This window comes from Tyto alba, unplaced genomic scaffold (genome assembly GCF_018691265.1).
Source record: "Tyto alba isolate M040663 unplaced genomic scaffold, T.alba_DEE_v4.0 Super-Scaffold_20, whole genome shotgun sequence".
Classification (NCBI taxonomy): Eukaryota; Metazoa; Chordata; class Aves; order Strigiformes; family Tytonidae; genus Tyto; species Tyto alba.
The window spans coordinates 7,883,642-7,909,073 of record NW_024881283.1 but is presented as its reverse complement, the minus strand read 5'-3'; the positions used below and the strand labels follow the sequence as shown (position 1 = coordinate 7,909,073).

Below are 25,432 nucleotides of genomic sequence, written 5' to 3'. Positions count from 1 at the left end.
AGGGTGAGGGTGTTATACGGCGTAGGGAAGCGGCCGCCATTTTGTGTGGGAGCTGGAGGGGCAGCGAGCTGGTGGAGCGGTTCGGTCTGTGCTTTGAGGGGGGGGGGCGGTGTCGGAGAGTGTCGGCGGAGGAACAGCGGGGTCGGTGCCTAAAAGCCCCTGTGTGTGTGTCTGTGCTTGTGGGCAAACAAGACGGACAGAAGTCGGTAAGGGAGGAGCGGTGCGGGAAGGGCCGAGCGCTGTCGCCGCCATGTTGTGCTCGCTGGGCTACTCCATTGTTGGGGGAGTGAGGACGGGGGTTCCCGGCTCCCCGAGGGGTCAGGCGGGGCGAGGGACGGGAGTTGTAGGTAAGAGGAGGAAGAAAGCTTGGAGACAAACAGATGGAGCTGTGGCAAGCGCCGAGCCTCTTGAGGGCCGCTCCGGTGGGAGCAAACAGCAGCTTGGATTGTGTTAAGGACGTTTTCTCGGCTCTTAGTTTCCGTCGCAACAAGGCGAAAGCTGGAAAAGATGATGGGCGGCTCTTCTTGGAGCTTTTGGGGAGGGATGGACGGGGGGTGCTGATGACTCTGAAAATGACACATCGGTTAGGGGGAGGTGAACAGATTGGAGTGCTTTAAAATATTTCAGGAGAGGATGAGCCATAGGCTAAACAGGAAATTAGTGTAAGGGTTAAGGAACTACTTTGCTAACGAAGGTGGAAGCTGATAGCTGAGAAACAGAGCTCTGTTGTAATGGCTGGAGGAGGATTTGGGGGTGCGATTGGTTTTATGGGAGGTGTTGGGACATTTAGGGTCAGTATCTGGTCGCAGTAATCCCGGGCGGTGCTTTCCTGCTGTGCGCCCGGTTAGGCGGGTGACTTCCCGAGGGGCAGTTTTCGGAGAGGGTTTCTTTGTGCTCGATCGATGCACTGAAACGCTAGTGTCCTAACCGTTCGCCCTAAAGTATTTTCCATTGTGCGTGGAGTTTTTCTCTATTGAAAGAAGATACAGTTCTTGCTTGCCTATTAAAATACTGAGCTATATAGAGAGCATGATAAAAATGCTATTCTTCGTGAAATACTAAGTGTGATGGTGACGTTTATGTAAATAGATAAATACTGCCATGTCTTTTGGTGTGTTATGTTGTTGTGTTTTTTTTTTTTTTTTCCTTTTCAGTATACTGTAGTCTTTAGCAAATGAGGCACAACTGACTGAGTTCTCTGAATAATATCAGGTTGTTTTTTTTTTTTTTTTTCCCCGAATTTGAAAGGGAAACAATTGCTTCCCTAACCTGAATTCAAGCTTCATTCTCATTTATGCAGTGGGACTTCTCCCTTGGAGCTTCTGTGCCGAGAATCCGATGTGGGGCTCGGCTACCTGGCTGAATACAGCAAATCAGCCCATGAAAACTTCTATTCCTAGCCAAAGGAAGGAGTCCAGCAAAAGGCAGCACCTACTCTTTCAGGCTTGGAAGCAAGAAAGGGGGCAAGAGTTGGAGAGTGTGGAATCTGAGAAGACAACTGAAAGGTAAATGGGAGTGGGAGAGGAGAATCTCAGTAGGAGAATCAGCATGAAGGTGCCAAATACATTGTGATAGTATCTGGCTGTCTGCTTTGGAAGTTCAGTTACAAATGGCTGCTTTCCATTTGAGGTTGTTTTCAGTTTACTATGGGTTTATCAGAGTAATTCTTGGGTTTACCAAAAGGCCTAGGGAGTGGCTTTATCAGTGCAAGCTTTGTCCAGATCTTTAGGTGTAAGAAGCTTGGTTTAAATGTCTTCAGGAGTAAATACTAATACCTTAAATTTGGCACTGTATTTTGCAAGTAACATACCTTTCACATTCTTCAGTAACACCTTTTGTTGAGGAGGAATGTGGTGTATTTAGGAGTTGGGCTTCCTGGAGGATCAGCTTTTCATAGCTAGGTAGAGAAGGCTGTGACTGTTACAGGGACTAGGGTACAGTTCCTGAAGGATGAATTGGTAGATGATGTTGCTGGTCAGTCATCAGCAGCAGAACAGAGTCAGTAATCTCCCGCTTGGAAGATATGCTGCATTGTAATTCAGTTGTCATGAATTAGAACTGAATATGCTACATATGCTACAAAAATATAGTCATCTTTAACACGTAAGAGACAAAGTGACTTAGAATTCTCTGAATTGTTGCAGCTTTTTTTCCCAAATTTGAAGGAGAAACAGTTGTTTCCTTCACCTGAATTCAAATCGAGCATTAGGTTCTTAGGTATTACTGAAGTGGCATCCAGTAAAGGAGAAAAAATACTGCTTTCAATTGATATGTTTTGGTTAGACTGATTTTAGTCCCCTTGCTTAGAATCCAGAAATTCTCTGAAATACTTTCTGTTAAAAAAAAAAAAGTAGTAATGCAAACTTCAGTGACTTTTCCCCATATTTACAGGTGACATTTAAGTTGAAGATGGGTGGTGGAGAAAGATTCAACATTTCAGTTCCCCAATCTCGAAGTACCACCAAGAACCATCAACAACTTAAAAACAGGCAGAAGAATAAAGACCAGAATTCGCAGATGAAAACCTATATGAAGAAAGAAAGAGGACACGGATGCAACTCCTCATCGGGTGCATGGCAGGCCATGCAAAAAGGGGGAAAGAACAATGTTCATTTCCCCAATAATCAGAATTGGAGTCCTACTTTATCGAATCGCAACCTGTTTTTCACACCTCAAACCAATCAGAACTATGCTGGAGCAAAATTTAGTGAGCCACCCTCACCAAGTGTTCTTCCTAAGCCACCAAGCCACTGGGTACCCGTTTCTTTTAAACCTTCTGATAAAGAAATGATGACATTTCAGCTTAAAACATTACTTAAAGTCCAGGCTTGAGATGTAACTTTTCATATTTTTAAAGTTATTTAAATTTACAGGGTTTCAAATTTGAGAATTGTTATTCCTAACTCCAGATGCGCAGGTGTACAGAACTTAGATTTCTTGCTGCATGTACTCACTTGGCAGAGAAGCAGGTGGAAGTTTATATTGCCCTAAAGTTTTACCTCAAAAGTTGTGTGTTGTGTTCACTGTGAAATAAGTAATGTCTATAATCAATCTCATCAAATCCTTGAACAGTCACCATTTATTTTAAGATTAAATGGGACTGTCTCCCAAAATTGGAATTGTGACTACTTCTGGTATGGTGTTAGAAAACCAGCTTTTACCTAACTTAATGTAGCATTAACTGGAAAAAAATGCACTGAAAGCTTTAGTCAGGTACTTTGCTGCTTTTCAAACTTGGTGTAAAATTTGCTAAATAAAAACTGCAGAACAGATTTGCTGAGCAGGAGACCCCCACCTAGGCATGAGGTAAAGCAGATTCTTCTCTTGTTTTTACCTGTGAGCTTTATTTGGCACTCTGGGATTGGCAGACAAGCATTTCAAGCCTGTGACTAAAACTGAGGCGTAGGAAACGTCGGTGCATGTTCTTGAAAGGATGGAAGAACACATCAGGCAAATCTGTAGCTGCCTCTCTCCAGCTCTAGCAATACTTCACTGAAATCTGACTGTGCCAACTAATGACATTGTGTTGCCAGATGACTGCCAAAAAATCCTTTGTATTCCCATTGCACTGATGAGTTCTAAAATACGTTTTTGTATCAGTTTTTAAAATTGTGAAGAAAAGTGGAGTAGTTACTTAGACTGGTCTTAAATTGGTTACCCTGTAATAATTGTCTTAAGGTTCAGTAGCTTGTGACAGGTATTAAAATGTTTTAATTATGTAAGGGAAGACAGAGCCATGTAAATAAATGTAAAACTTTGTAGCATATGTAAATTTATGCTGGGCTTTCCTGCACAGAAGTATTTTTAGTACAAAACTGCTGAATGTAAGATGACCATGTTGAGTACATGGCCTGATTTTAAAAAAAATATTTTGTTTAAAAAAACACAAAATATTTGTGGCTGTGCCCTTGCACTTAACATACAGTGATTATGCACGTTTTACTTGGTTGTGAGCTCATTTTTTAAAGTAAACTCAGTGCAAAAGAGGCTTATTTAGAATTTTTTAATAAAATAATAAAAATAAAAAAAAAAAGCTGCTCAAGTTCAAGATACTTGTTCTGAATGTATAGAAGTATGTATTAAATGATGGGAAAAACAGGTGTTCAAAATCAGCTGTTTCACAAGAAATGCAAATGGCTGAGTTTTGGTACTTGATAAAACTGAAGTATTTTAAGTTTTCTGATTCTCCAGTGCATGAATGCTGCATCATGATTTGGTCCCACTATTTGCCACAATCTGTCAGCTTCAGGACAGGGGCAGGTGCCAGCGCACAGCAGTCAGTGCTGTGACAGAAACAACTCAATTGTGGTAACAGAAGCCAAGGTTATTTCAAAACAGTAATTACTAAAAGTGCTTTAACTTGAAAGGGAATTTCGCAGATTGTGAAGTGTTCTTTGAGATGTCTTTCTGTACATTCGAAATGCAGCTGGTCAAATGTTTACAAATCTATTGCTCCAAATATGATGGAATTGGCAGTTTTTAAACTTTGTGAGACCTGGACTGTCACAAGTGTAGGAGCTGTATCCCAGTTACAATTGTGTTTATTCAACTTTAAATTGTCAATTATTAATCTCAACTTCAAATTGTCAATTATTAATGGTATATGTACAAATTGGAAGCAACAAAAATTTAAATAAACTAAACTTTTCACCCCCTAAAAGCATCTATTTATTATGAGACAGTAATGAAAATGTGGGATTATGTAATTTTGGCAGCTCAAGGAGTTTCCTCTATGAAGTTCTGACACTTTGCCCCCTTTTTTATCCTTAACTGCTGAGAAACTTTAAGATTCCTTTTACCTGGTAAGAACCAGCAGCCTGGGAGCCCTGTGTGCCGCCTCAAGAACAAGCTGGAAGTGGCTTCCCCGCCAGGGAGGTTTCCTGACCCGCAGCCCTCGCGGGGAGGGGTGACCACTGATGTCACCAACCCAAACCAAAGCCTGCTCAGGGGCTGCCTGGCTCTGCCCAGGAAAGCTGGACTGGGGAGATGAGCTACTCTGAGGAGATGCTGCTTAAGCTTAGGCGAGGATGGTTGCGCTTGCGCTCTGCTCCCCCTGAGGCTGGGGCACTGGGTCAGCGCTGGGCTACAGGGAAGAACTTCCTCGGGTATTCAGTGCTTGGTGATCAATCTCCAACAGGCTACGGCTGTATTAATTAAGTCAGAAGGTGCTCTCAAGTTATAGTCAAAACTTGTACATTTTATTCCCAATTCACAGGGTTATTTGCACAGATGGAACACAAAACTCAAGAAGAAAGGATGTGTATGAATAAAACATTAGCATCTTTTGATCAAACACACTACAGGGTACATAGTCTTCCCTTCCTATAATAATCTCATCAGTAAGAGCATCTTTAGACAAATATAGCAATGGACTACAAACTTTTTAAGCAGGTTACAAGATAAATGGAGAAAACCAGCAATTATTAATGGGTGATTAGGTCCTAAAAATGTGTAAATTTATCCCTTTGTACTTCAAAATGTTAATCTGCAACATCCCTGCCAAAAAAATCAAGTAGCAGTGCTGCGATGTGTATCAATCCAATTGCCCTTCTCTGAGCATATTTCAAGCTGTTACCCCAGACTAAACAGTAAGAAAAAAAAAAAAGCAGCACTCTTTCCAAGAAGAGAGCTCAAAATAACATTTAAATTGAAAATTTCCACTTTGAATAAAGCCATTATACTGTACATTTAAACATCTTTAAAAGACATAGAAAGGATAACATTCAGCTTTCAGAGACCAGTCTATTATAGTCCCTAATTTAAACACCCAGCTACTTAACCACTAAATTTAAGATTTTGAATTATCAGTTGGGTGCATGGACTTTTGATGAAAAAGAAGTTCCAATAGAGCCTTCTATTACTGCTGAGATAAATCAATACGCTGCAGATATTTTGGAGCACAGCCATTACTTTCAGCAGAATTTTTACATACTACTTCAATTCTACAAATTTTGCAGGAATGACAAAAATCTAGTTTACCACAGAAAAACATAATTCCCACCGTTCTTGAGACTCCAAAAGAAAGATGCCTATACATGATCTTTTGCAGCCTGCGTATGTTCTTGCATTCCAGCTGTGCATAACCTGCAGGTAGCTTGCACAAGACAGGCTACTGCTTTTTTTAGAGCAGGACTAGGATACCTGCATCAAGGAAGGGAGATGTTATCTAGATGGGCTGTGGCTTGACTTGCATGAATGCGTAAACATTCCCTGCCCTTTTTTGGCCACATCCTGCTAACTCGTCCCCAACTGAAAGGCCCACAGAACAGCTTCTTCACAATTTTTCCATGGGAGCAAGAACTAGGACAACATCTTTATTCATGCACTCTTGAAACATCGTGGGTTTGTGTTCGGCTTTTCTGGCTTGTTCATATACACAAGTCAAGTCAAAGTTTAGTCCTACCTCTGGGAGAGAAAGAAAGAACCATCAGAACTGTCAGATACTACATTATACTTGCAATGAATTGGATTTTCAAAACAAAAAAAAAAATTTAAACTCTGCTATACATCAATGTTGAGGCACACAATATAAGGACATGCTGACAAAAGTTAAGGTATCGTTACTGTTACTCTGCAGTCTCAAATTAGAACCTCAGCCTGGACACAAAGACGTTTTCCACCCTCCTCCCCACCGATCCAGCTGTAATTTGGGCTGGACTAATGAGAATATTAATTACAGCAATCCCTCACAGGTTGCCAACAAAACCAAAACCACACTTTCCCATGACACAGGCAGGTGGACCACTTCTAAGCAGGATTTGAGTCATGAAGACTACATTAATTTAAGAAGGCTAAAAAGGGGTGTTTTTTTTCTGTCGTTACAAGCAGAAAGCTACAGGGTAATCACAGCTCAACATACGAAGTGTAAGAGTGGATTTTATCACCACTATTAAGTGCTTTTCAGAGTTGTTCTCCTTCAGTGGCATTAAGAACCACCAGTTGTATATACCACAAGTGCCAGGAGGCAGCTCGATTTCTGAACGTCATCGGCAAAGTTTTACCACCTAGAGAACCACTGCTGGTGCAATTTTTGATATGGCAAATATAAGGTGGTATGGTGATACTAGAAATTTGTTTCTATATGAATCTTCAATTGTTGATTTTAAGTAGTTCATAACCTGGCTAGTAATATCTGAATTACAACCATAGGGCAGTCCACCCAGCAACAATGAAAGTTAATGGCAAATAAATTTCAATATATTAGTCTAAAACACATGCTTATCATACTTATTTAGTCTAGTACCCCTTAAAAATGTGAAATGATATTTGTTCAGACATTAAATGATAAAATCCTGACTTTACTGAAATACCATAGTAAGGATTTTACTCCATAAGGGATGCATAGCTGCATTCCTAACCATGCTCTGGAGTCAAATTCTAAAGCTACAATAATTCCAGTGGATCAGTATTTCCTTCATTTTTTTTATTACAGCATGTTTGCTAAATTTACAGCAAGCAGAAAATAAGCTGGGTCTGTAGTTATTTTGATCAAAACATTGATGTTTTAAAGGTAGTACACAATATTTGTTAAAAAGAACATATAAAAATACCTTTTTAGAAGCCTCTATAAGAAAGGAAATACAAAGTTTAATCCCACAACTTTCCTCTGCTAGAGCTGCAAGCTACTGCTACAGTTTTAAATAGACTTTTTGCTGTTTTTAAACTATACATCCAGGAAAGTCTACAAAATTAAAGGAACGTGCATATAAATGATTGCATAGCAGAACATGAACATTAACTGCAAACAGTAAAGAAAAAGTTAGAAATACTATCAAATGTACAAAGATTCTAGGATCAACCCCCTAAGCACGTTCCACTGCCAATATTTAAGAAACATCTGCATTTCTTTAAAGGCCCTGCTGAAAACACAAAAACCAAAACCTAAGACATTTCTCTAAAAAGGAACTTTTTGAAATCAATGTCTTTATATGCTACTACATAAGACAGCGAGGAACACTAGGTGTCTGATGCTGGCTTTTGAATGTAAATAGAAAATACAATGCCAAAAGCCATTTTCATAACAAAGTATCTTGCCTTCTAGAGAAATACTGGTATGATTACACACTGGTTTTGTTATTTTTCACATTCAATTTATTTACTAAATATACTGTATTAGTGATAAACTAAATAGCTAGAGATGCAGCTCTTGTTCATATCCAACTTCAAACATTTGCTCTTAAGTAAAATGAAATCTTGTAACCAAGCCACTATCCATTCTGAGGAAGAAGTGATTCAGACTTGCTTGACCAAGTACTTTTTGACGTGTAAAAAGCAAGCCTTGTTACTCAGGAAGAGAGATGGCTACAGTTTTATACCTATGAATACACCAACTAACCACAGGAGTCATTGGCATAAAAGTTTAGTTCTTATATACTGTACACACACAACTTGAAACAATCTACTTGTATCTAACAGCAGGAAAACTAAGCAATTTTAAGGTTAACTGCTCACTAAAATTTAGAATAGATACAAAAACTGCATAAAATGTACACACAACCTAATATTTAGTTGCTCTGCCATCTGCTGAAATCTGAATTTAATTTTCCATTTCCACGTTTTTTTCTCCCCTCACGTATTTAGTACTAGCAGCCAGGTAAAAAGCACTGAAGCCTCTATCCTGACAAGTCACAACACTGCACAATCTCTGAGCTTCCAAGACCAACTCTCTCCCCATGTAGAACATGCAAGGTTAGTACCATCTCTCCAGATGGCAGGGTTAAAGAGAAATCTCAAAAATATCTCTCCATAGAGCTCCATTTATCAACCTACTTGTGTCAGTGGGCACGGAAAACACAGAAACCTGCCTTTGAACAATGGAAACAAAATTGCCAGTCTGCATTTCACAGCAGTCAGTGTTGCACTACAGCTGTCCAGTTTTCTGTTTTATCACAAAGTTTAGCATTACGGAACAAGTTAAACAGTTGGTTTAACTGTTCAGCACAAACTGGTACCAATTCCTCTATGGGTATGACATTTTTAATAGGACAATGTTGCAAGTTACGATCAATCAAGTCATCACCAATATCTAAGCATTAAAAATGCAAATCTTTACAAAAATATACATAGAGACACCACAACCAAATCAGTAGCTGCCCATGACATTTAACCAAGTGGACATTCTCTCTCTCTCTCTCTCTCTCTCTCAGTGGCTTCTCAACACTGTTTTAATTTTAACCATTGTCGGCTACAGGTAAAACTGACAAAGAAAATATTTTTTAGCACTGTTGCAACATCATATTCCTGATAATTTAAGTAAACTGAACTGTGTGTAAATGAATCTTACATGCCTAAAACCAACATGGATACACTGTTAGTGGCCACTGGACTTGGGACTAGTCCATGACCTTGATCTGGATTTTGACCTAGATCTAGAATGTGATCTTGACTGTGATTTGGATCTAGCTGGTTCTTTTTTTCTCGACTCCTTTTCATATCTTGAGCTGGACTTATAGTGTGTTTTAGAATCTGTTTTAGAGGTGCCTCTAGATTTGGTGTGAGATGCAGACCTAGACCGTGATTTAGCCTTCATTTCTTTCTTGGGCTGTGACTTGGATCGTGATCTTGAATTGGACTTAGATCTTGAAAAAGATCGATTGCGGTGTTTGAACCTATCAGAATAAAGGGGAGAGAGGAGATTTGAATGTAAAAACACTATTACATTAAAAATTGTTTACCGTTTTTTGCAGGAGAAACTTTTTTTTTTAAAACCTATAGTTAAAGGAATACAGTGATCTAGTTTTCAATTTAAAGGATGTAAAAAGTATTTTACCTATCATTGTCCGAATGGCTTCTGCTACGACGAGGTCTTCCAGTAGGTCTACTGCTAAAAAGGTACATCAGAAAAAGTAAACAGTGACAAATACCTATGTATGTATACAAATGCTTAATACATTTTTTTTTTTCAAGCTGTGCATTTGCTTTTAATTATTCTTCAATGAAGCTGAGAATCATTTCAGTCAGTATTTCTGATTTGATGTAGCATGCAAGTTATAGAACTCCCACAAGTTACTACCACAATAGACTGCTGTGCAGTTGAAGCCAAACACACACTATACTTACTTTCTGGGACTATACGATCTTCTATAGCTGTAATCAAAAGAACGACTTCTAGACCGTCTCCTTTCGTAACTCCGACTTCTAGATCGCCTATATCTGTCATAGTCATCATAACGAGAAGAACTGTATAGGTTTCTCCCTTCCTTGGCTTTCATTTGATTTGGTGCTGTAAAAAAAAAAAGCAATATTTAACTTTTGGGTTTTTTTTTTGGTTTTTTTTTTTTTTTTAAAAAAGCCCTACTTCCCCTTTAGTGACATTCCTAATCCACATATTTGGTACTTAGCAGAAAGCCTAAGTCATTAGTCTAGCAGAGCTGTTTATGAAAAGGACAGACGAGACATGCCATATGCCCTTTGCTTTTTGCTGCTTTAACCACTGGACAAAAATTAATGTAGCCTTGTGGGCATTATAAATCTAACACAAATAAACAAAAAAACCCAAAACACACACACAACCCACCCACCCCCAACCCCTACCTGCCCCCCCCCCCAAACCAGAACAAACCAACCCCAAACACAGAAAAACCAGTAAGAAAGGGCTAATGCTCCAGAAAACCAGAACACAGAACTGGCTAAGGTGATTTCAGGGCACCTGGGAAGTGGTATAACAGGCTAAACCCATGACAAACATTCGAGCATTCATGAGTTTACCCAAAAAAGTAAAAGCTAACAGGGAGATAATTAAACATCCATTTTCTTGACTACAGAGCACCACGCATTACACCTGATCCACAGTCTTCTTTAATGATCAAAAGACAACTTATGCAGAAGCATCAACAAATGCCACACAAAGAGAAGTTTGATTCTAAAAGCACCCCTCACCAGTACAGCAATGCATACTCACTCTGTAGCTGAAGTTACTAAATAATTAAGAAAAATGAACTTAGTCTTCTGTTGTATTTTCTCTAAACAGCACAGCTCTCTTTTCTTTGTATTAAATCCCACCTTCATTCAACCCAAAGACCATGCTCAAAGTATTTTAAACATAAAATGCTGTAATGAACACTACCTGTACTGAAGGGCTACGATCTTTATAAGTGCCTCTGTTTATAACACATTAAGGTAGACTTAGTTAATTTTAGTTAGAAATCCCAGTGTTTCTATACAGCACAGAAATCTGTCCTTCAGAGCATGTAATTCCCATTGACTTCAATAAAAGCTGATTGTGTGCATTTGAGGGAAACTTGGACCATTAGGTTGTTTCTCTGATAGCTTTAACTGAAAGACCTTTAAGTGCTTTTATTCCCAAGCTGTGCATGAATATTGTAGTCCTGGTTTAAATCAGCAAGTATGTGTTACGTTTACCAACAGCATGTTTTATTTTTATATAATATCTATATCTATGTATTAGTAATATGTATACGAATAACAGATCTCAAATACATAAGTTCTCTTTATAATTATCTGTCCAGAAAAGGAGACTTCTGTTCCATGTTGAATTGAGATACCTTGAAATCTACTTTTATCCTGAAGCCAGATGAAAACGAAGACATTACCTCAATCCTGGAAATTGAACTGCACTGGGAAATGTCAACACAGGATCACTGACACACTTCAACACAATATAAACATTGCAAGACATTAAAACTGGGCTACTAACTTTGACAGGGATAATTTTCAACAGTCAAGCTTTCTTTGCAGAAACACAGAGCTGCACAGAGAGCTCTTAAGAATTCTCAGCTAGCAGCAAAAATCAGATTATGGCAAGTGACCGTTGTGTTTAGTTATCTGTTTTTAATTAAAATGAGTAAGTAATAGTTACTGGATGAAAAGCAAAACATCCACATCCTCTTTATATACAAGGAGGAACATATCACAACAATTAATAACATATATGTTGCCTAGCACTAAACATTATGGCTAAAATCACAGTCTGATGAAATACACACAAGGAACTTACTCTTCCGATCCCCCTGTGCAAACTGGATTTCTATTTGCCGACCACAAATCCACTTTCGATCCAAATTATGGAGAGCATCTTCTGCATCACGGACATCTTCAAATGTGGTGAGTGTTAAGGTACTTGAGAATTTTAGTAGTTTACAGATTTGGAATGTAAAATTTAAAAAAATCAATTATTTCCTAATTTTACAGGGGTTTTTGGGGTTGTTTTAAAGTTCTTTCTGTCATACTACAGTACACACTAGTGAATTTATTTTTTTTAAATTAACCACCAGCTATTTGAGAACTCCTATAATAAATTAAAATATCATAATATGACCATGAACTTATCCATCAGCAAGCATTTGCTATGTGATACTCAACTTTTTTCTTCTCCCACTTGTACTAATGCATGGAAAAAAAAACAGTATCCTTTTCCAAATATATTTGTTAATGGTCATTCAGTTCTCTCCACTACATTGACTTTACTAAAATTAAACCCTAGTTCTAAAATTGTGTTAAGCATACCAACAGTAAAAATTAACATGTCTGTCTATTTCAGAATTGGGATATAGCTTTCATTTTTTTCCACCAACTGATTTTAAGTTTAAATTATGTAATGCCATGGACATGTATACAGACCTTCAACAGTCTGAGAAAAAAAGCATACACTAAGCCCCCTACACCATCAGTCAGGTCAGCTGCTCAGTAACAGGTATCACTGATTTTAATCCACGAGATTGACCACTATTGTAATTCACACACCTTCTTCCAGCTCTATGACCTGAAAGAACAAATTGCCTTTCTCCTTGCAGCAACTCAGTTCACCAACAGCATCATCTACGCAGAAAATAAACTACCACATTGTAGGTATTTATCTTGACAAACCAAGAACGAATGCACTTTCATTCAAGACCACAGTTACAGTAGCACTCACAAGAGAAATATTACAGGTTTTGTCAATGGACTAAACCAGAATCATTCATCAAATTACTGCTTACATGACAAACAGAAGAAAAACTGTTATTCTGTAGGATACATCAGGTATGACTCCTTTAATCTTGGCCACCATTCAACTTCATCTTGACCTTTAACTCTTTAAGTGCTTGTCAGAAGGACTTGTCATGAGATGCTTGGCCAAAAATGACAGATGGCTTTATCTTTTACTTTGAAAAACAACCTTTTCCCCCTTTTGTAGATAAAGCGAAGCTTTGTCTCCCATTATGGCTTGTCCTTCTTCCAGCTTTTCTTTATTTTTTCTTTTCCCAAACTCTCCCTTCTCTTCAAGCCTGATCCTTAAGAGGTCTTTGGCTTGTCTACTTGCCTTAATTGTTGAACTCTACTCTAAAGGTTCTTTCATGCTTTCTCTTTGGGGTCGCCATTACTGTACAGCTTTACATTCTGAGGCAACAACAGAGGACAGTAAATTAGGGGACAATATTAAAGAGAGAAGTTCACCTCATTTTTTATACAATCTGATTTTGATCAAGTGATTCCAGTTTCCATTCGTTAAATTAACAATGAATACCAGCCACAGTTTGCTAAGCACAAGTTTACTTACATACCAGTGATAATAAAAACGTGCTAGACAATTTTGAGTCAGTGATAAGTTTTCATTTAAATCATATAGTATTAATTTCAGTGACATAAGCAAGCTTTTATATTACTGGACTTGATTTAAGTTTTGTAAAAAGGCAAAAAACAATTTAGATAAGTTAATCTTCAAAAATAATGAAACACCACAATATAAGTAAGACACTTATTAGATACAACACAAAAGTAAACTGCTTTTTCATTTAGATTTGTTACCTCTTACACAAACTTGAATTTCAAACTTCAACACCCCTCACTAATCAGCCATCTGAAGAAAGGATATTGAACATAAGCAAATCCTCTGGGACGACGAGTGTAGAAGTCAAGTGGAACGTATACATCAACTATAGGCCCATAACGACCAAATTCACGGCGCAAGTCTTCAGACCTAGAATATCACAAATATCTTATATGTTTTTTTCACTATTTAAAGTGTCACAAAATATCAAAATTATTATTATTATTTTTAATTTAAAAATCTACAATCAACATGACCACCCATTTTTGGGGAAGCAACTGTGATAGAGGATGAATGTAGCAAAACATTTTTTGGGGAAAAAAGGTGTTTGAGCAGTTCATTGTTAAGTAACACATTAGGCTTTTCTGAAACACTCAAGACTCAGGACACTTAAGATATAGCCCAGCATTCTGAAATCAGTATTCAGCATAACTCTTCCACAGAAATGTAAACTAAGAAGTGCCACATATTATTCAGTTCAATGGAGGATGTACTAGCAAAGATTGGCAGAAAGTGAAAAGAAGCATCTAAGAATTATTGTTATTCAAGTGCCTCAAATAACTATTGGTAATCATTTTGCAACATTCAAACATCAACTGTAAGATCTAAACAAACTGTATGAGAAGAAACCAGTCACACAAACTCATTTCCATAGAATAATCAATACTTACAACCACATCAAATAGAACAAAACCTGAGTGAGCAGCCACTCATGACCTTAGGGTAGCTTTTCCAAAGAGTTGGCTTTAGAGAGCCGAACACAGAACTGTTCAACACATCTGTAAGTATACTTGGAACAACTACTGTCTCCTCATCAGGGAGGTTTCTTAATCACATCACCTTCTTTACATGTATCTTTGTGTCATTTAAGGACAAAAAGCTGTATGAGAAAGATGTATGTAATACCATATTTATGTGGTATTAAAGTTACTACTATTCATTTCTCTTTCTCACCAGCTGAGAAAGAATCTACAGTGCATATAGTCAATGACAGCAGAAGGTAACTACTACAACCAACATCAAGACCTCACAATGAAACCATCTCTAAGAAGAATGTACCATCTAATCACAAGCTTATGGTGAAAGCCTCAATAGGATCCACATTGTTTTAAAAAGTTTGGAAGTAACAGTCCTCCTTGACTGTTCTTACAGTAAAATAATCTACTGGAGAGAGAATAGAAGATTAATGCAAAAACCCCCAAAATTTAAAATTTTTAAGCTATTTATGATTTTCATCACAATAACATTCTTAATTCATACAATTCTATCCTGCCCACGCTACTCTGTTATTTACTGAAAAACTTTGGTTCAAGCTGCCCAGGCAGCAAGCTTGAAAACTCACACTTGCATTTTATACAACTAGACCTTACTGGGACTTCCAGATAAATTCTACAATAATTAACAATGTAAGAGTACTCTAACTCGCATATGCATTCCATACTAATATACTCTATAAACGTTTCACAGCTAGCAACAAACACAAAAGGGACATGATAAACTTCAAAACAGAAATGGAGAAATCTAGCGGTTTACTAAAAATATCTAAGCAATAAATAAGAACCTGTGCAATATATACTTTTAATTCCCTGTGAAAAGTTATTTCACTAAGTTGCTGCACATATTTAGTCCTTATGGAATCTTGCCACAATACATTGCGGAGAAAAAGCATTGTTTCCCTCCCCACTCTATACTGAGCGTCCTAAGAGCACACGGTACACAACAATTAATGCAGTAACATTCCATCTGAAATGGCAACAATTACCATACTAACGGAACCAACTACGCCATGAATTTGGGGGACACCCACAGCAAACGCGCTGCTTTCTCCCTTCTAGTAACAATCGCTGTATTTCAGAAGAGTATTCAAAACTCCAGCGGCTGCAGAGCATCGCTAAAGGGCACAGGCGGCTACCCCTCAAACAGGAATGCAAATCCCGCCTCGATCTCCCGCTGGACAAACTCGAACGCGGGTACGAGAGTTTCACTTTCTTCCGGCCCAGCTTTGTTCTTTCTGCACGTTGTTTTGAAACCGATCCTCGCGGAGAGGAGAAATAGAGCAGCATCACGAGGAAGGAGAGGAAAATGGAGAAGGGCGCGGAAGGCAAGGCAGGGAGAAAGGTGAAGCCGAAGAAGGCGCAGGGCGGCCTCTCCCCTCCCCGCGCCCCTCCGGCCGCAGCCGCCCGCGCGGCCTAGCGAGCCCGCCAAAGCCTGCGCAGCCCCCGCGCCCCACTGGCGCCCGCCCCCACTCACCGGGTGTCGTCGGCCACGTTCCGCACGAAGAGCGAGGTGTTGGGGGGGCGCAGGTAGCGGGACATGGCGGCAGCAGGGCGGGGAGGGGAGGGAAGCGCGGGGGAAGGGAGCGAGCGAGCGGCCGGGCCCGGGCGCTGCGGGGAGCCGAGCGGCTGAGGCGACCCTCGGAGCTGCACGCAGCGCCGCCGCCCGCCCGCCCGCCGCCTCTCGCGAGACTTCCCGCGGGGCTTCCGGCGAGAGCTCCGCGCGAGGAGGGAAAACACAGCGGAGAAAGGCGGGTGGTAGGGGGGGAAGGAGGCCACCGGCGCCAAAACCGGCCCTGCCCTCACTGCGCATGCGCCCCGGGCTCCGCCGCACGGCCCGAGCGGGAAGCGCTTTCCGGCGCATGCGCCCTGCGCCGCCCCGACGGCCGCGCGCGTTTCCCGCCGAAACAGGGAGGGGCGCGCGGGCAATATGGAGGGTGGCTGCCCGCCGTGAGGGGAGGGCGTTGGCGCCTGCCACACGCAGTCACCGCTCGGCGCCACGGGTCGTTCCTGGGTAGCACAACCGGCTGCCGCAGAGCCGGGTTGAGGCTGTAGGGCTCGCTGCGTGAGGCCTTTTCCCGTGGCTCGAGGGATGACTGTTCTGCGGCACCGTCACCGACAGCGTTGTTGCGTCCCAGGAGTCTTCATCAGACAGTTGTAGAACAGTGCTGTTTGTAGAGGGCCATCCCTTTATTACTGGTGCCATTTGTGTGATGGGAATGATAAAGTAGGTGGTTAAAGAGATTATTTAACACCTTAATATATGACTCAGTAGCAGGTATATAGGCAGATAACTGGCAGATCTGTGAATGAACAGTGAATGGTGATTTGATGAAGGGTTCAGTAAAGCAGTGTGTCCGCATCTTTGCCGGTGTGAGGAATTTTCAGCGAACTGCAGATGGGAGAGGACAAGTTGATGCAATCCTGATGTCTGTCTCCAGTGGATTTTCCTTTTTTTTTTTTTTTTTTAATGGCTGAATATGAATGAAAACTCTGGTGGGTTGACACTGCTGTTCATATCCTGACAATCTCACACTCAGAATTGCCTGAGATTTCTACAGGCTTTGAATGACAGATGAAGTTCCATCAGTGATACAAGATATATGTAAACTATATGTGATGTTCTTCCAAAAAAAAAAAGAAAATGATGGTGGTTATATACTCAGTGTTCTGTGTTCAGGACTCTGCAGAAAAGAGATGGGGGGGTCTCTGACAATGTTTTCTGCATTTAATATTTACAATTAACATTCTGTATGAAGTATGCTAGCATCAGGTTGAGTTTGTTACAGAACTGCTTACACAAGTCATGAACACGAAAATCAAGCCAAGAAAGCACATTAGAGACTGAAATAATGGTGGGAGTGCATGACAGGAGGAAAAATTCCTTCTGTAGACATTCTGAAAAACAATGGAATCACCACTGGTGATGGATAGAAATACTTGCTGCCAGGAATACCCTTTCAGAGCATTTCAAATTGGAAATGAGCAGTCTTGAACAAGATCCAAGTAAGATTATAAATATTCTCACGAAGTCCTTTGCAGAAAAATTCACTTGATTTTGTGGAAGAGTGAATCTGGTGCTGCCATCCATATCCGTAAGAGTTTGTCATCCGGAAATGATCAGTTACTTTGGGTAATGGGGCAAGGTTTGCAATCTGATCAAAATCTTTCAGGTTTTGACTGCTTCATATAGTGAACTGTACTGAATGTTTCACCTAAAACTGAGATGTCCCGTGGCAGAAGAATATTGTCATTTGATCGAAAAGATTGGCACAGTTGTTGGAAATACAAATCACTGCAATTGTGAAGTAAGTAAGGTGAAGTATTAAGAATTTTTTGTGCTTTAAAATTAAAATGGTTTAGCATCAGTTTAAGTTCTGTATAGGATTAGTGTGTTTTTAGTATGTGGTATCTACAATCTGTAACTTAAACCATGTTTATATGCCAGTTGTCATGTATTGTTGAACTTTGATAAGGGGTTGAATAGGGAAGAAGCAAGTTTGCAAGGTAGATGATGTCAAGTGGGCTGGGAATATTGGAGTCATTATTGAACCAAAATAAGACCTTCATGTTTCTTCTAAAAGCAAACAAATATATATGCATTTTGCTTTAACATTATTCCCATTTTATGTCATAATGTATCAAAGCAAGTAATTGTTGTTTTGTAACAGGTTTTAAAAGAGTAGTGTTCAGAGTAATGAACGATTTCTGGGTTAGTTTAGAAATAAACCTGAAGTGTCTCCTGTTTTGTATACTACAATTTACTGATACAGCATTTGGTCATTGAAGACTTGCAGCGTTCTGCAAATTTACTGTTGGAAAACTGTGCTCTGTTTTGTGGTGTTTCATTGTGTAGTTAGCAGCAGTTACCCAGCAACTTCCAAACAGAAGAGTTTCAAGCTCTTATATGGCTTTTTGCAGTACCAGTGCTTTAAAGCAGCGTTCTCCCTGAGTTTTACCAGTGTCTTGATTTCTGTTCTGTTGATCTTATTTATGTGTAACTCACATGGAATTTAATTTAGTCTGCAAAAGTGTACTTAAGATTAGAACTTCCTGGGAAGCAAAGTGGACATGATACTTGCATTGTTATGCAAGTAGAACTCTCCAAGAGGACACCCTTACCCCAGAATAATACACTTTGCAGGTTGTTTATATCACCTTGCAAGTGTTATTAACTAAAACACAACCTCCCCACTCTTTTCCTAGCATAGGAAGATGTAGACTCAGCACTCTTAATTGGAGTAAAATGTCCCCATGAGGATTTTAAATGACATAATTAGCCCAGCAACTTTTTTCATGGAAGTCTTACACCCAAGACCAGTTCTAACAAGCCTGCAGTGTCTTATATAAGTATGAAACAGGACTGCAAATGTAGTAGAATCTAATCAGCCGTAAACAGAGAAATGGTTATAGCCATAGGTCCTGTCCATTTAACACTTCAGTAGATACACATAATATGAACATAAACAGTCTAGTTTACTTGAGCCTCATAAACTTGACCTGTGACAAGCAGATACTGGGAGTAGGTTGCAAATTGGAAGAATGTTTCATTCCCTTTGCTCTTGTAGTGCCTCATTTTTGTTTCATTGTGCTCTTGTGTACTTCAGTTTAAGAGCAGTCATTCCTATTATTACTTTGTTTATGACTGTTAAATACTTTATAGCTTTTAAAATATTACTGTTTCTATTCCTGTTACAGACTCATGGTACAGAACAGCTAAACAAATGTCTAATTGTTCTTTGCTGGCTAGATTGTAGAGAAAGGGTTTTAGCAGAAGACTAAACTTTGTTAGACAAAGGAACTGAAGCTGAGTATGTTCACTGAGTATGTAAGAAATCAAGAAGCATTTCTTTCAACTTTTATCCGCTCCCAAGGATTATTATGCTAAATCATAATGTTCCAGTTAATGTCCAAGTTTGCTTGTGTGGGAGGCAGGCTTCTGTCTGTCACTTTGAGTATAGAAGGGACCTGTAAGTGTACTCAGGGAAAAGAGTCTTATAATAATGGAAAGTGATGTATGTATAAAGGAGAGTAGGAATCATAATTATTCTCTGTACTGGTTTTTTTTCAGATAACAACTATCACACCTTGTGGAAACTGCACTTTATTTTAGGTTTGTAAGGATATCACAAAGAAGGTGAGCTGCTTTAAACTCTCTTGCTTCTTCTGACGAGTGTTACTCCACCGACGGTCATGGTCTGTAGAAGGCAAATATGCATAACTTGGTTTTCATTTAGACTTTAGGAAATCTGTTTATAGTTAAGTAGTTAGAAGTTTCTGTGATTCATGTATAAATCTATATTGTTCCGCAAGAAAACACGTGTATAGTACCTGCCTGTAAATATCTCTATAACATTAATACCAAAGTATATTTTTCACAGAACCAGTTCTGAAGATAGAAAATCTAAATATAAATGCCATCATCGACTACATTTTATCACTGTTATAAGAGGTATCATAGACACTACCAGAAAGATATGTTTCCTGTAATAGAAATCCACTATCAAATGGTAATGGGTTCTTTTATCTGGTATTTTGCTTCCATAATGTTAAAAAAGTAGTTTGAGGTACTCAAAATGATCTTAGGAAATTGCATATCCAAACTATATAACTTTTGTGTAGTTAGCTGTCATTCTTGTAGTAGTCTTTACCCAAGCGGACATTTATTAGGAGCCTGAGCTTAAGTCTATAGAGAAAAGCTCTTTGTCAGTACCTACCTATTTAGAACTAAAACACTTGGAAGAATTGTAGGTGGAATGAGTTTATTGTAACTTTTCCAGTTTGACTCAGCCTTTACTTTCTTTTCAGATTTATTGCTGTGCATAAAGCTAAGGGTGGAAACACTGCTATCGTAATCTAGAGAAATTTATAAGGAGTCTTTCTGCAACATTCTCGGCAGCTAAAGCCCTTCGCACTTCGGTGCCTAGAGTTGGTCCCAGGGTAGTAATTAATAAAAAGATTTGTTGAGCAGGGTGCATTAAATATATGAGCAATGTTTAAATGAGAGTCATCTAAGGCAGTTGGTTTTAATAAGAAACAGGAATAATAACAGATACTAATAGTATTTTCCACTAACTGGTTAGTTTGAAATACTGAAATTCCGTATCTGCAGATTTAAGCTGTAAGGAATTCTGCAAGTAATGTAGTAATTTTGGGGCCATGATTTGTTTAAGGTATTGAGTCTACACTAAGGACTAATCAACATAGAACATTTTTTTCCTTAAGCACTTTTCTTAATATGCCATTATTTTCTAACACTTACCTCCACCATTTCACTTCCTTTAATTTCTTGCTCATGAGAGAATTTTTCTGATTTGCACACAAGCTTCCCATTTACCATGTTCACGGTACACTGTTGAAGCAGATTTGAGTTATAAAAAATTTTAGATTTTGGAATTCAATTAGAATAAGTAGAGGACTACATAAATGCAAAATAAATTATACTGATGTTTCATAATCACATCTGCTAAAGTAAACTGGAGACCACAGCATTTTAATAGGAGTTTTAGAAGATACATTTCTGTTTGTTGACATGTTAGAAGTGCATGCTAATGGAAATGGTACAAACAAGTTTCACTCGTCCACAGAAACTGAAGTATAAGGATCAATAAAGAGATGCACCCATCCCTGAAATATATTACCTTTAGTTTGTTGCCATTCATAGTAGTAATATCAGCCTCTTTTCCAAGTGTAAACGAGTTAGTTACAGATTGCTTGGGTGTTTTTGATGTCACAACAAAGTCATCTCCTTTTTGTTGTATTTCAACAATTGGCTTAATATCTTTGGCAACTTTGATAATGTCATCTGGCAATGCTGTAAAAAAGGCAAAAAAGGACTTTTCCTGTTATGAAGTAGTATGTTGATATGAAATAGCAAATTCTTTTCTTTGATAAAGGTGCAAAAGATATGAACCAATAATAGAAAGGCATATCCAGATATGCAAAATTCTGTTTTGATTTTCTCACTTCTCTATGGGCATATTGTTCCATTTCACCTAGTCTGTATAGATTTTGATATTATATTCATTAATCTCGTGTCAGAATGTGTAGTTTCTTTCAGTAACGGCTTGCCATGTGATGACATTTCTCCATGACAAAAACCATATGTGTTCTGTTTTGTCTCCCTCACCTCTTCCCAGGGAGGTTGGAGGTGGGGGTTGTCTGTCTAGTCAGAGCTGCAGCAGCCCAAGTAGCCTCAAACTATCTTATCAGGGTGTCTCTAACATGATTTGAGAGTATCATCTTTAACAATAGAAAGATTGGGTCAGATGTCGTACTGTCAGACTAGGCTTTCAACTGTAAATGAGTTTTATTCTACTGAATATCTTTTACATACTCTTTAAAGCCCCAGTGTGAATGTTTTGTCAAGACTGTCAAGAGGTTGAGTGCATTTTTATTAATGTAGGCACCTACTAAGTCATAACCATCAAATCTATTCCTTACAGATTACTAAACAGCTATATCACATGTTGATCACTAGTGCTATAGAAAGTGCCTGCTCTACTAATAGCACATTAGAAATCTGTACACATCATTGACAAATTGTTTCTCGTTACATGTGTTTGTAAAGTTATGTGTTAATTAAAACAAGGTGATTTCTGATACACCTTTTCTTTCATGAGGGACTCATATTAAGATAGGGATTTGGGGGTTATCTGTAACCTTTCTACATTGATTTATATGATGTTCTTTTCATTTCCAAATTAGACATAACAGATTTCCCTATCAGGGGGTAGTTTGTCATACAAACAAAAGAAAATAAACATAGAAATACAGTAATAAAAGATGTCACGAAAGGTGTGTGATGCAATCTGAGCAAATTATTTCAAAAGTAACTAGACACTTACCAAGAGCTTTTAGAAATGCTTCATAGTTCTCTTGAGCATAGACCTGCCAGGTTCCATTGAATGCCATTATGGATATTATAATGCAGTTTAGGGTGGTGATGCTAGCAGGAGAGCAAGGGCTCTCCCTGGTCATTCAGATGCTATTTATGGAAAGGGAAGGGCCAGTCCAAATTGTGAGATGACTGGTTAATTATTAACTGTGAAGTAGCAATTATTAATCATTTATTTGCTCTTAATGATCATAACCTCTAGTTCATTCTGCCTTGTCCAAAGTCTTACCTTGACCAGCTGGTTTGGGATGTTATGTTTATTGTGGGTTACTGCACTTGGATAATTAATCATAATTGTTGTAAAGTGTTGCATAGATTAGTTTGCTTTCTTTTTGTTCACAACTTCTATGTTTAATACATGTTCTGTGATTTGGACAGAATTCTTCAGATAAAATGGCATAATTTACAATAGCTGTGAGGCAATTACTGTCTTATAGCAGGAACTTCCTAATTATCACAATATTCTCTACTATGAGCACTTGAACCTTAAATGGTGGGAATAAAATCCACAGCTATTTCTTTCAAAATTGTGGGCCTCCAATTGCTTGAGGATAGGGAAAATCCTGTTGGAGTGGGACAGTCAGTTATGACTTTATCCAGTAGATGTCAGTAATGTGCATCTAAATCTGTATTAAATTCAGTTTATTTATTATTTTTTTTTAATAATCACTGCATACACAGAAGATTAAAGGTAAAATAAAACATGGGATGTTGCTTGGAGAGTGAAATGAAAGAAGTAAATAGGATGTATTATTTCTCTTCTCACCAATTGCACCAAGAATTCCTCACCCATTATAGCAATTGAGTGATATTCCTTGCTGTCTGTGCAAGCATGACTGTTGATTTTGGAAGACTTTCATTAGATTATGTGTCTTGCAATTATATTGCTTAATTCAAATAGAGCCTGTATCCCAGGGGTAGGTGACCTTTCTAAGTTAACTTTTATTACTCCATACCGGTCAGTAATTTTTATATTTAAATAGAAAACCAATGATGAACTTTTTCTTAGAAATTAACAACTTTTTCTTTTAGCCTGTAATTTTAAAGAAAATTCACACACAGAGCCAGTTTTTTAATTACATTTACATATGATGATACCTGAGTTGCAAGGATGAGGTACTGATAATGAATAAGGCTGTATTAATGTGTGGGGTGTAACACACGGCTCTAAAAAGTACATATTTATATTGGAGTTATTTGAGGGCACGATTAATCTGTTTTACCATAGAATAATGATGCCATCAGAAGGGCCTGCTTTTCTTCATTCGCTGGAGATTATAGAGTCATAGACTCACAGAATGGTTTGGGTTGGAAGAGATCTTAAAGCCCATCCAGTCCCACCCCCTGCCCCAGGCAGGGTCCCCTTCCCCCAGCCCAGGGGGCTCCCAGCCCTGTCCAACCTGGCCTTGAACCCTTCCAGGGAGGGGGCAGCCACAGCTGCTCTGGGCACCCTGGGCCAGCACCCTCACAGGGAAGAATTTCTTCCTCAGATCTAATCTAAATCTCCCCTCTTTCAGTTTAAAACCATCACCCCTTGTCCTATCCCGACCCCCTGACCCAGAGTCCCTCCCCACCTCTCCTGTCCTCCCTTTAAGCCCTGGGAGGCCACTTGAAGGTCTCCCCGGAGCCTTCTCTTCTCCAGGCTGAACCCCCCCAACTCTCTCAGCCTGGCCTCCCAGGGGAGCTGCTCCAGCCCCCCGAGCATCTTTGTGGACTCCTCTGGCCCCGCTCGAGCAGCTCCGTGTCCTTCTGCTGTTGGGGGCCCCCGAGCTGGCCCCAGCACTGCAGGGGGGTCTCCCCAGAGCGGAGCAGAGGGGGAGAATCCCCTCCCTGGCCCTGCTGCCCCCCCTGCTCTGGCTGCAGCCCAGGGCACGGGTGGTTTCTGGGCTGCGAGCGCACAGTGCTGGCTCACAGGCAGTTTTCCATCCACTAATATCCCCAGGTCCTTTTCCACAGGGTTGCTCTCAAGCCACTCCTTGCCCAGCCTGGATTTGTGATTGGGATTGCCCTGACCCATGGGCAGGACCTTGCACTTGACCTTTTTGAACTTCATGAGGTTCACAGAAGCCCACCTCTGTAAGCCTGCCAGGTCCCTCTGAATGGCATCCCCTATTTCCATAGTGTCCCCTCCTTCCAGCTCTCACTTTTTAATATGAACTTTAATAATATAAATTATATATATTTGATTTAATCTAATGTCTGAAATGTAACTGCCTTTGGTCAAATGATGGGCAATCCTGTAGAAGATTGCTGTTGTCATTTACATTGATACTGGAACAGCAGTGTCCCTGAAATAACTGGGAAAAATACTCCTATTGTGAGGACAGTTTATACTAGTTTGTAAAGCAAGGTAGGATGTTGTTTCACTTAATAAATGTGTTTAACTAGATGGCTGTATTAGGAATACAATCACTTTTTTATCTCTCACAGACATAGTTTTACTGGTAGAAGCTGGAGGTGTAGCTATGGCTTCAGAGCAGTTGAGAGGCCAGAGCTTTTTCTACATCCAGAGTAATCTAACATAACTGATAAACCTAAAAATCTCTTTAATTGTAAAGAATATAGGTGTCCAGTAGGATGGAAGGATCCAAGTCCCCCTCTGTAGACTTCTACTCAACCGTCTTGTGTAAATGTATCACTGCGTGTCAGTGCGTATATGGCAGCTGAATGTGTTCCTCTGTAAAGAACCAAGCCTTGAAAATGTCAGTGCCTTCTGTTCTTCCCCTGGTGCTTAGGTTTGTAAAGGTGCATACTTCAAGGCCCTGATTTAGCATGGTACTTATGAAAATTCCTAACTTCCCATACATACACAGGCCGACTGATTTCAAGATGGATGTATATGACAACAGTGCTGAAGTGTCACCAAGCATGTAAGTTTAATAATACACACACACAAGCATTTGTCAGCTACAGGATAATAAGTTACATGTAGTGATTTAATACAAAAACCTCCACTGAAAACCTGGTTCTCATATGTGAATCCTCTGGTATTTC

General features: G+C 39.3%; 3 protein-coding genes across 11 annotated transcripts; 1 reads left to right on the top strand and 2 right to left on the bottom strand.

Moving 5' to 3' along the window:
* The first annotated feature begins 26 nt into the window (after positions 1-26).
* On the top strand, positions 27-4,660 carry PNRC2 (proline rich nuclear receptor coactivator 2). Of its 3 annotated transcripts, XM_033003183.2 has the most exons (4): positions 27-206; positions 1,155-1,212; positions 1,301-1,505; positions 2,392-4,660. In XM_033003183.2, the coding sequence occupies exon 4, from the start codon at positions 2,410-2,412 to the stop codon at positions 2,830-2,832; it is 423 nt and encodes a 140-aa protein (XP_032859074.1). In that variant the 5' UTR covers positions 27-206; positions 1,155-1,212; positions 1,301-1,505; positions 2,392-2,409; the 3' UTR covers positions 2,833-4,660. The 3 variants fall into 3 exon arrangements, with proteins under 3 accessions (XP_032859074.1, XP_032859073.1, XP_032859075.1); XM_033003182.2 differs by lacking the exon at positions 1,155-1,212; XM_033003184.2 differs by lacking the exon at positions 1,155-1,212 and having other exon boundaries at positions 1,281-1,505.
* A 516-nt stretch (positions 4,661-5,176) lies between these two features.
* SRSF10 (serine and arginine rich splicing factor 10) lies at positions 5,177-16,353 on the bottom strand. 7 transcript variants are annotated; one of them, XM_033003179.2, is made up of 7 exons: positions 16,019-16,352; positions 13,814-13,918; positions 11,957-12,060; positions 10,060-10,222; positions 9,770-9,823; positions 9,507-9,608; positions 5,177-6,405 (listed from the first exon to the last, which is right to left on the bottom strand). In XM_033003179.2, exons 1-7 carry the CDS (start codon positions 16,081-16,083, stop codon positions 6,387-6,389), a joined length of 612 nt encoding a protein of 203 aa, XP_032859070.1. In that variant the 5' UTR covers positions 16,084-16,352; the 3' UTR covers positions 5,177-6,386. The 7 variants fall into 7 exon arrangements, with proteins under 7 accessions (XP_032859070.1, XP_032859072.1, XP_032859071.1 ...); XM_033003181.2 differs by lacking the exon at positions 9,507-9,608 and having other exon boundaries at positions 9,770-9,820; XM_033003180.2 differs by lacking the exon at positions 9,507-9,608 and having other exon boundaries at positions 16,019-16,350.
* A 3,278-nt stretch (positions 16,354-19,631) lies between these two features.
* LOC104356522 (fatty acid-binding protein, liver) lies at positions 19,632-22,502 on the bottom strand. Its single transcript, XM_009964569.3, has 4 exons — positions 22,389-22,502; positions 21,183-21,355; positions 20,804-20,893; positions 19,632-19,739 (listed from the first exon to the last, which is right to left on the bottom strand). Exons 1-4 carry the CDS (start codon positions 22,453-22,455, stop codon positions 19,689-19,691), a joined length of 381 nt encoding a protein of 126 aa, XP_009962871.1. The 5' UTR covers positions 22,456-22,502; the 3' UTR covers positions 19,632-19,688.
* Positions 22,503-25,432: the final 2,930 nt, after the last annotated feature.

What these genes read in the sequence shown, in the direction of transcription:
- PNRC2 (XM_033003182.2), top strand. Translation starts at nt 2,410, where the DNA reads ATGGGTGGTGGAGAAAGATTCAACATTTCAGTTCCCCAATCTCGAAGT.
- SRSF10 (XM_033003175.2), bottom strand. Translation starts at nt 16,083, where the DNA reads ATGTCCCGCTACCTGCGCCCCCCCAACACCTCGCTCTTCGTGCGGAAC. An exon ending in AGAGGATTTGCTTATGTTCA is followed by an intron (nt 12,061 to 13,813) that starts ATATCCTTTCTT and finishes AACACTCACCAC; the next exon opens with ATTTGAAGATGTCCGTGATG. An exon ending in AGATCGTATAGTCCCAGAAA is followed by an intron (nt 9,824 to 10,059) that starts GTAAGTATAGTG and finishes GTACCTTTTTAG; the next exon opens with CAGTAGACCTACTGGAAGAC.
- LOC104356522 (XM_009964569.3), bottom strand. Translation starts at nt 22,455, where the DNA reads ATGGCATTCAATGGAACCTGGCAGGTCTATGCTCAAGAGAACTATGAA. An exon ending in AGCATTTCTAAAAGCTCTTG is followed by an intron (nt 21,356 to 22,388) that starts GTAAGTGTCTAG and finishes CCTTTTTTACAG; the next exon opens with CATTGCCAGATGACATTATC. An exon ending in TGAATGGCAACAAACTAAAG is followed by an intron (nt 20,894 to 21,182) that starts GTAATATATTTC and finishes CTGCTTCAACAG; the next exon opens with TGTACCGTGAACATGGTAAA.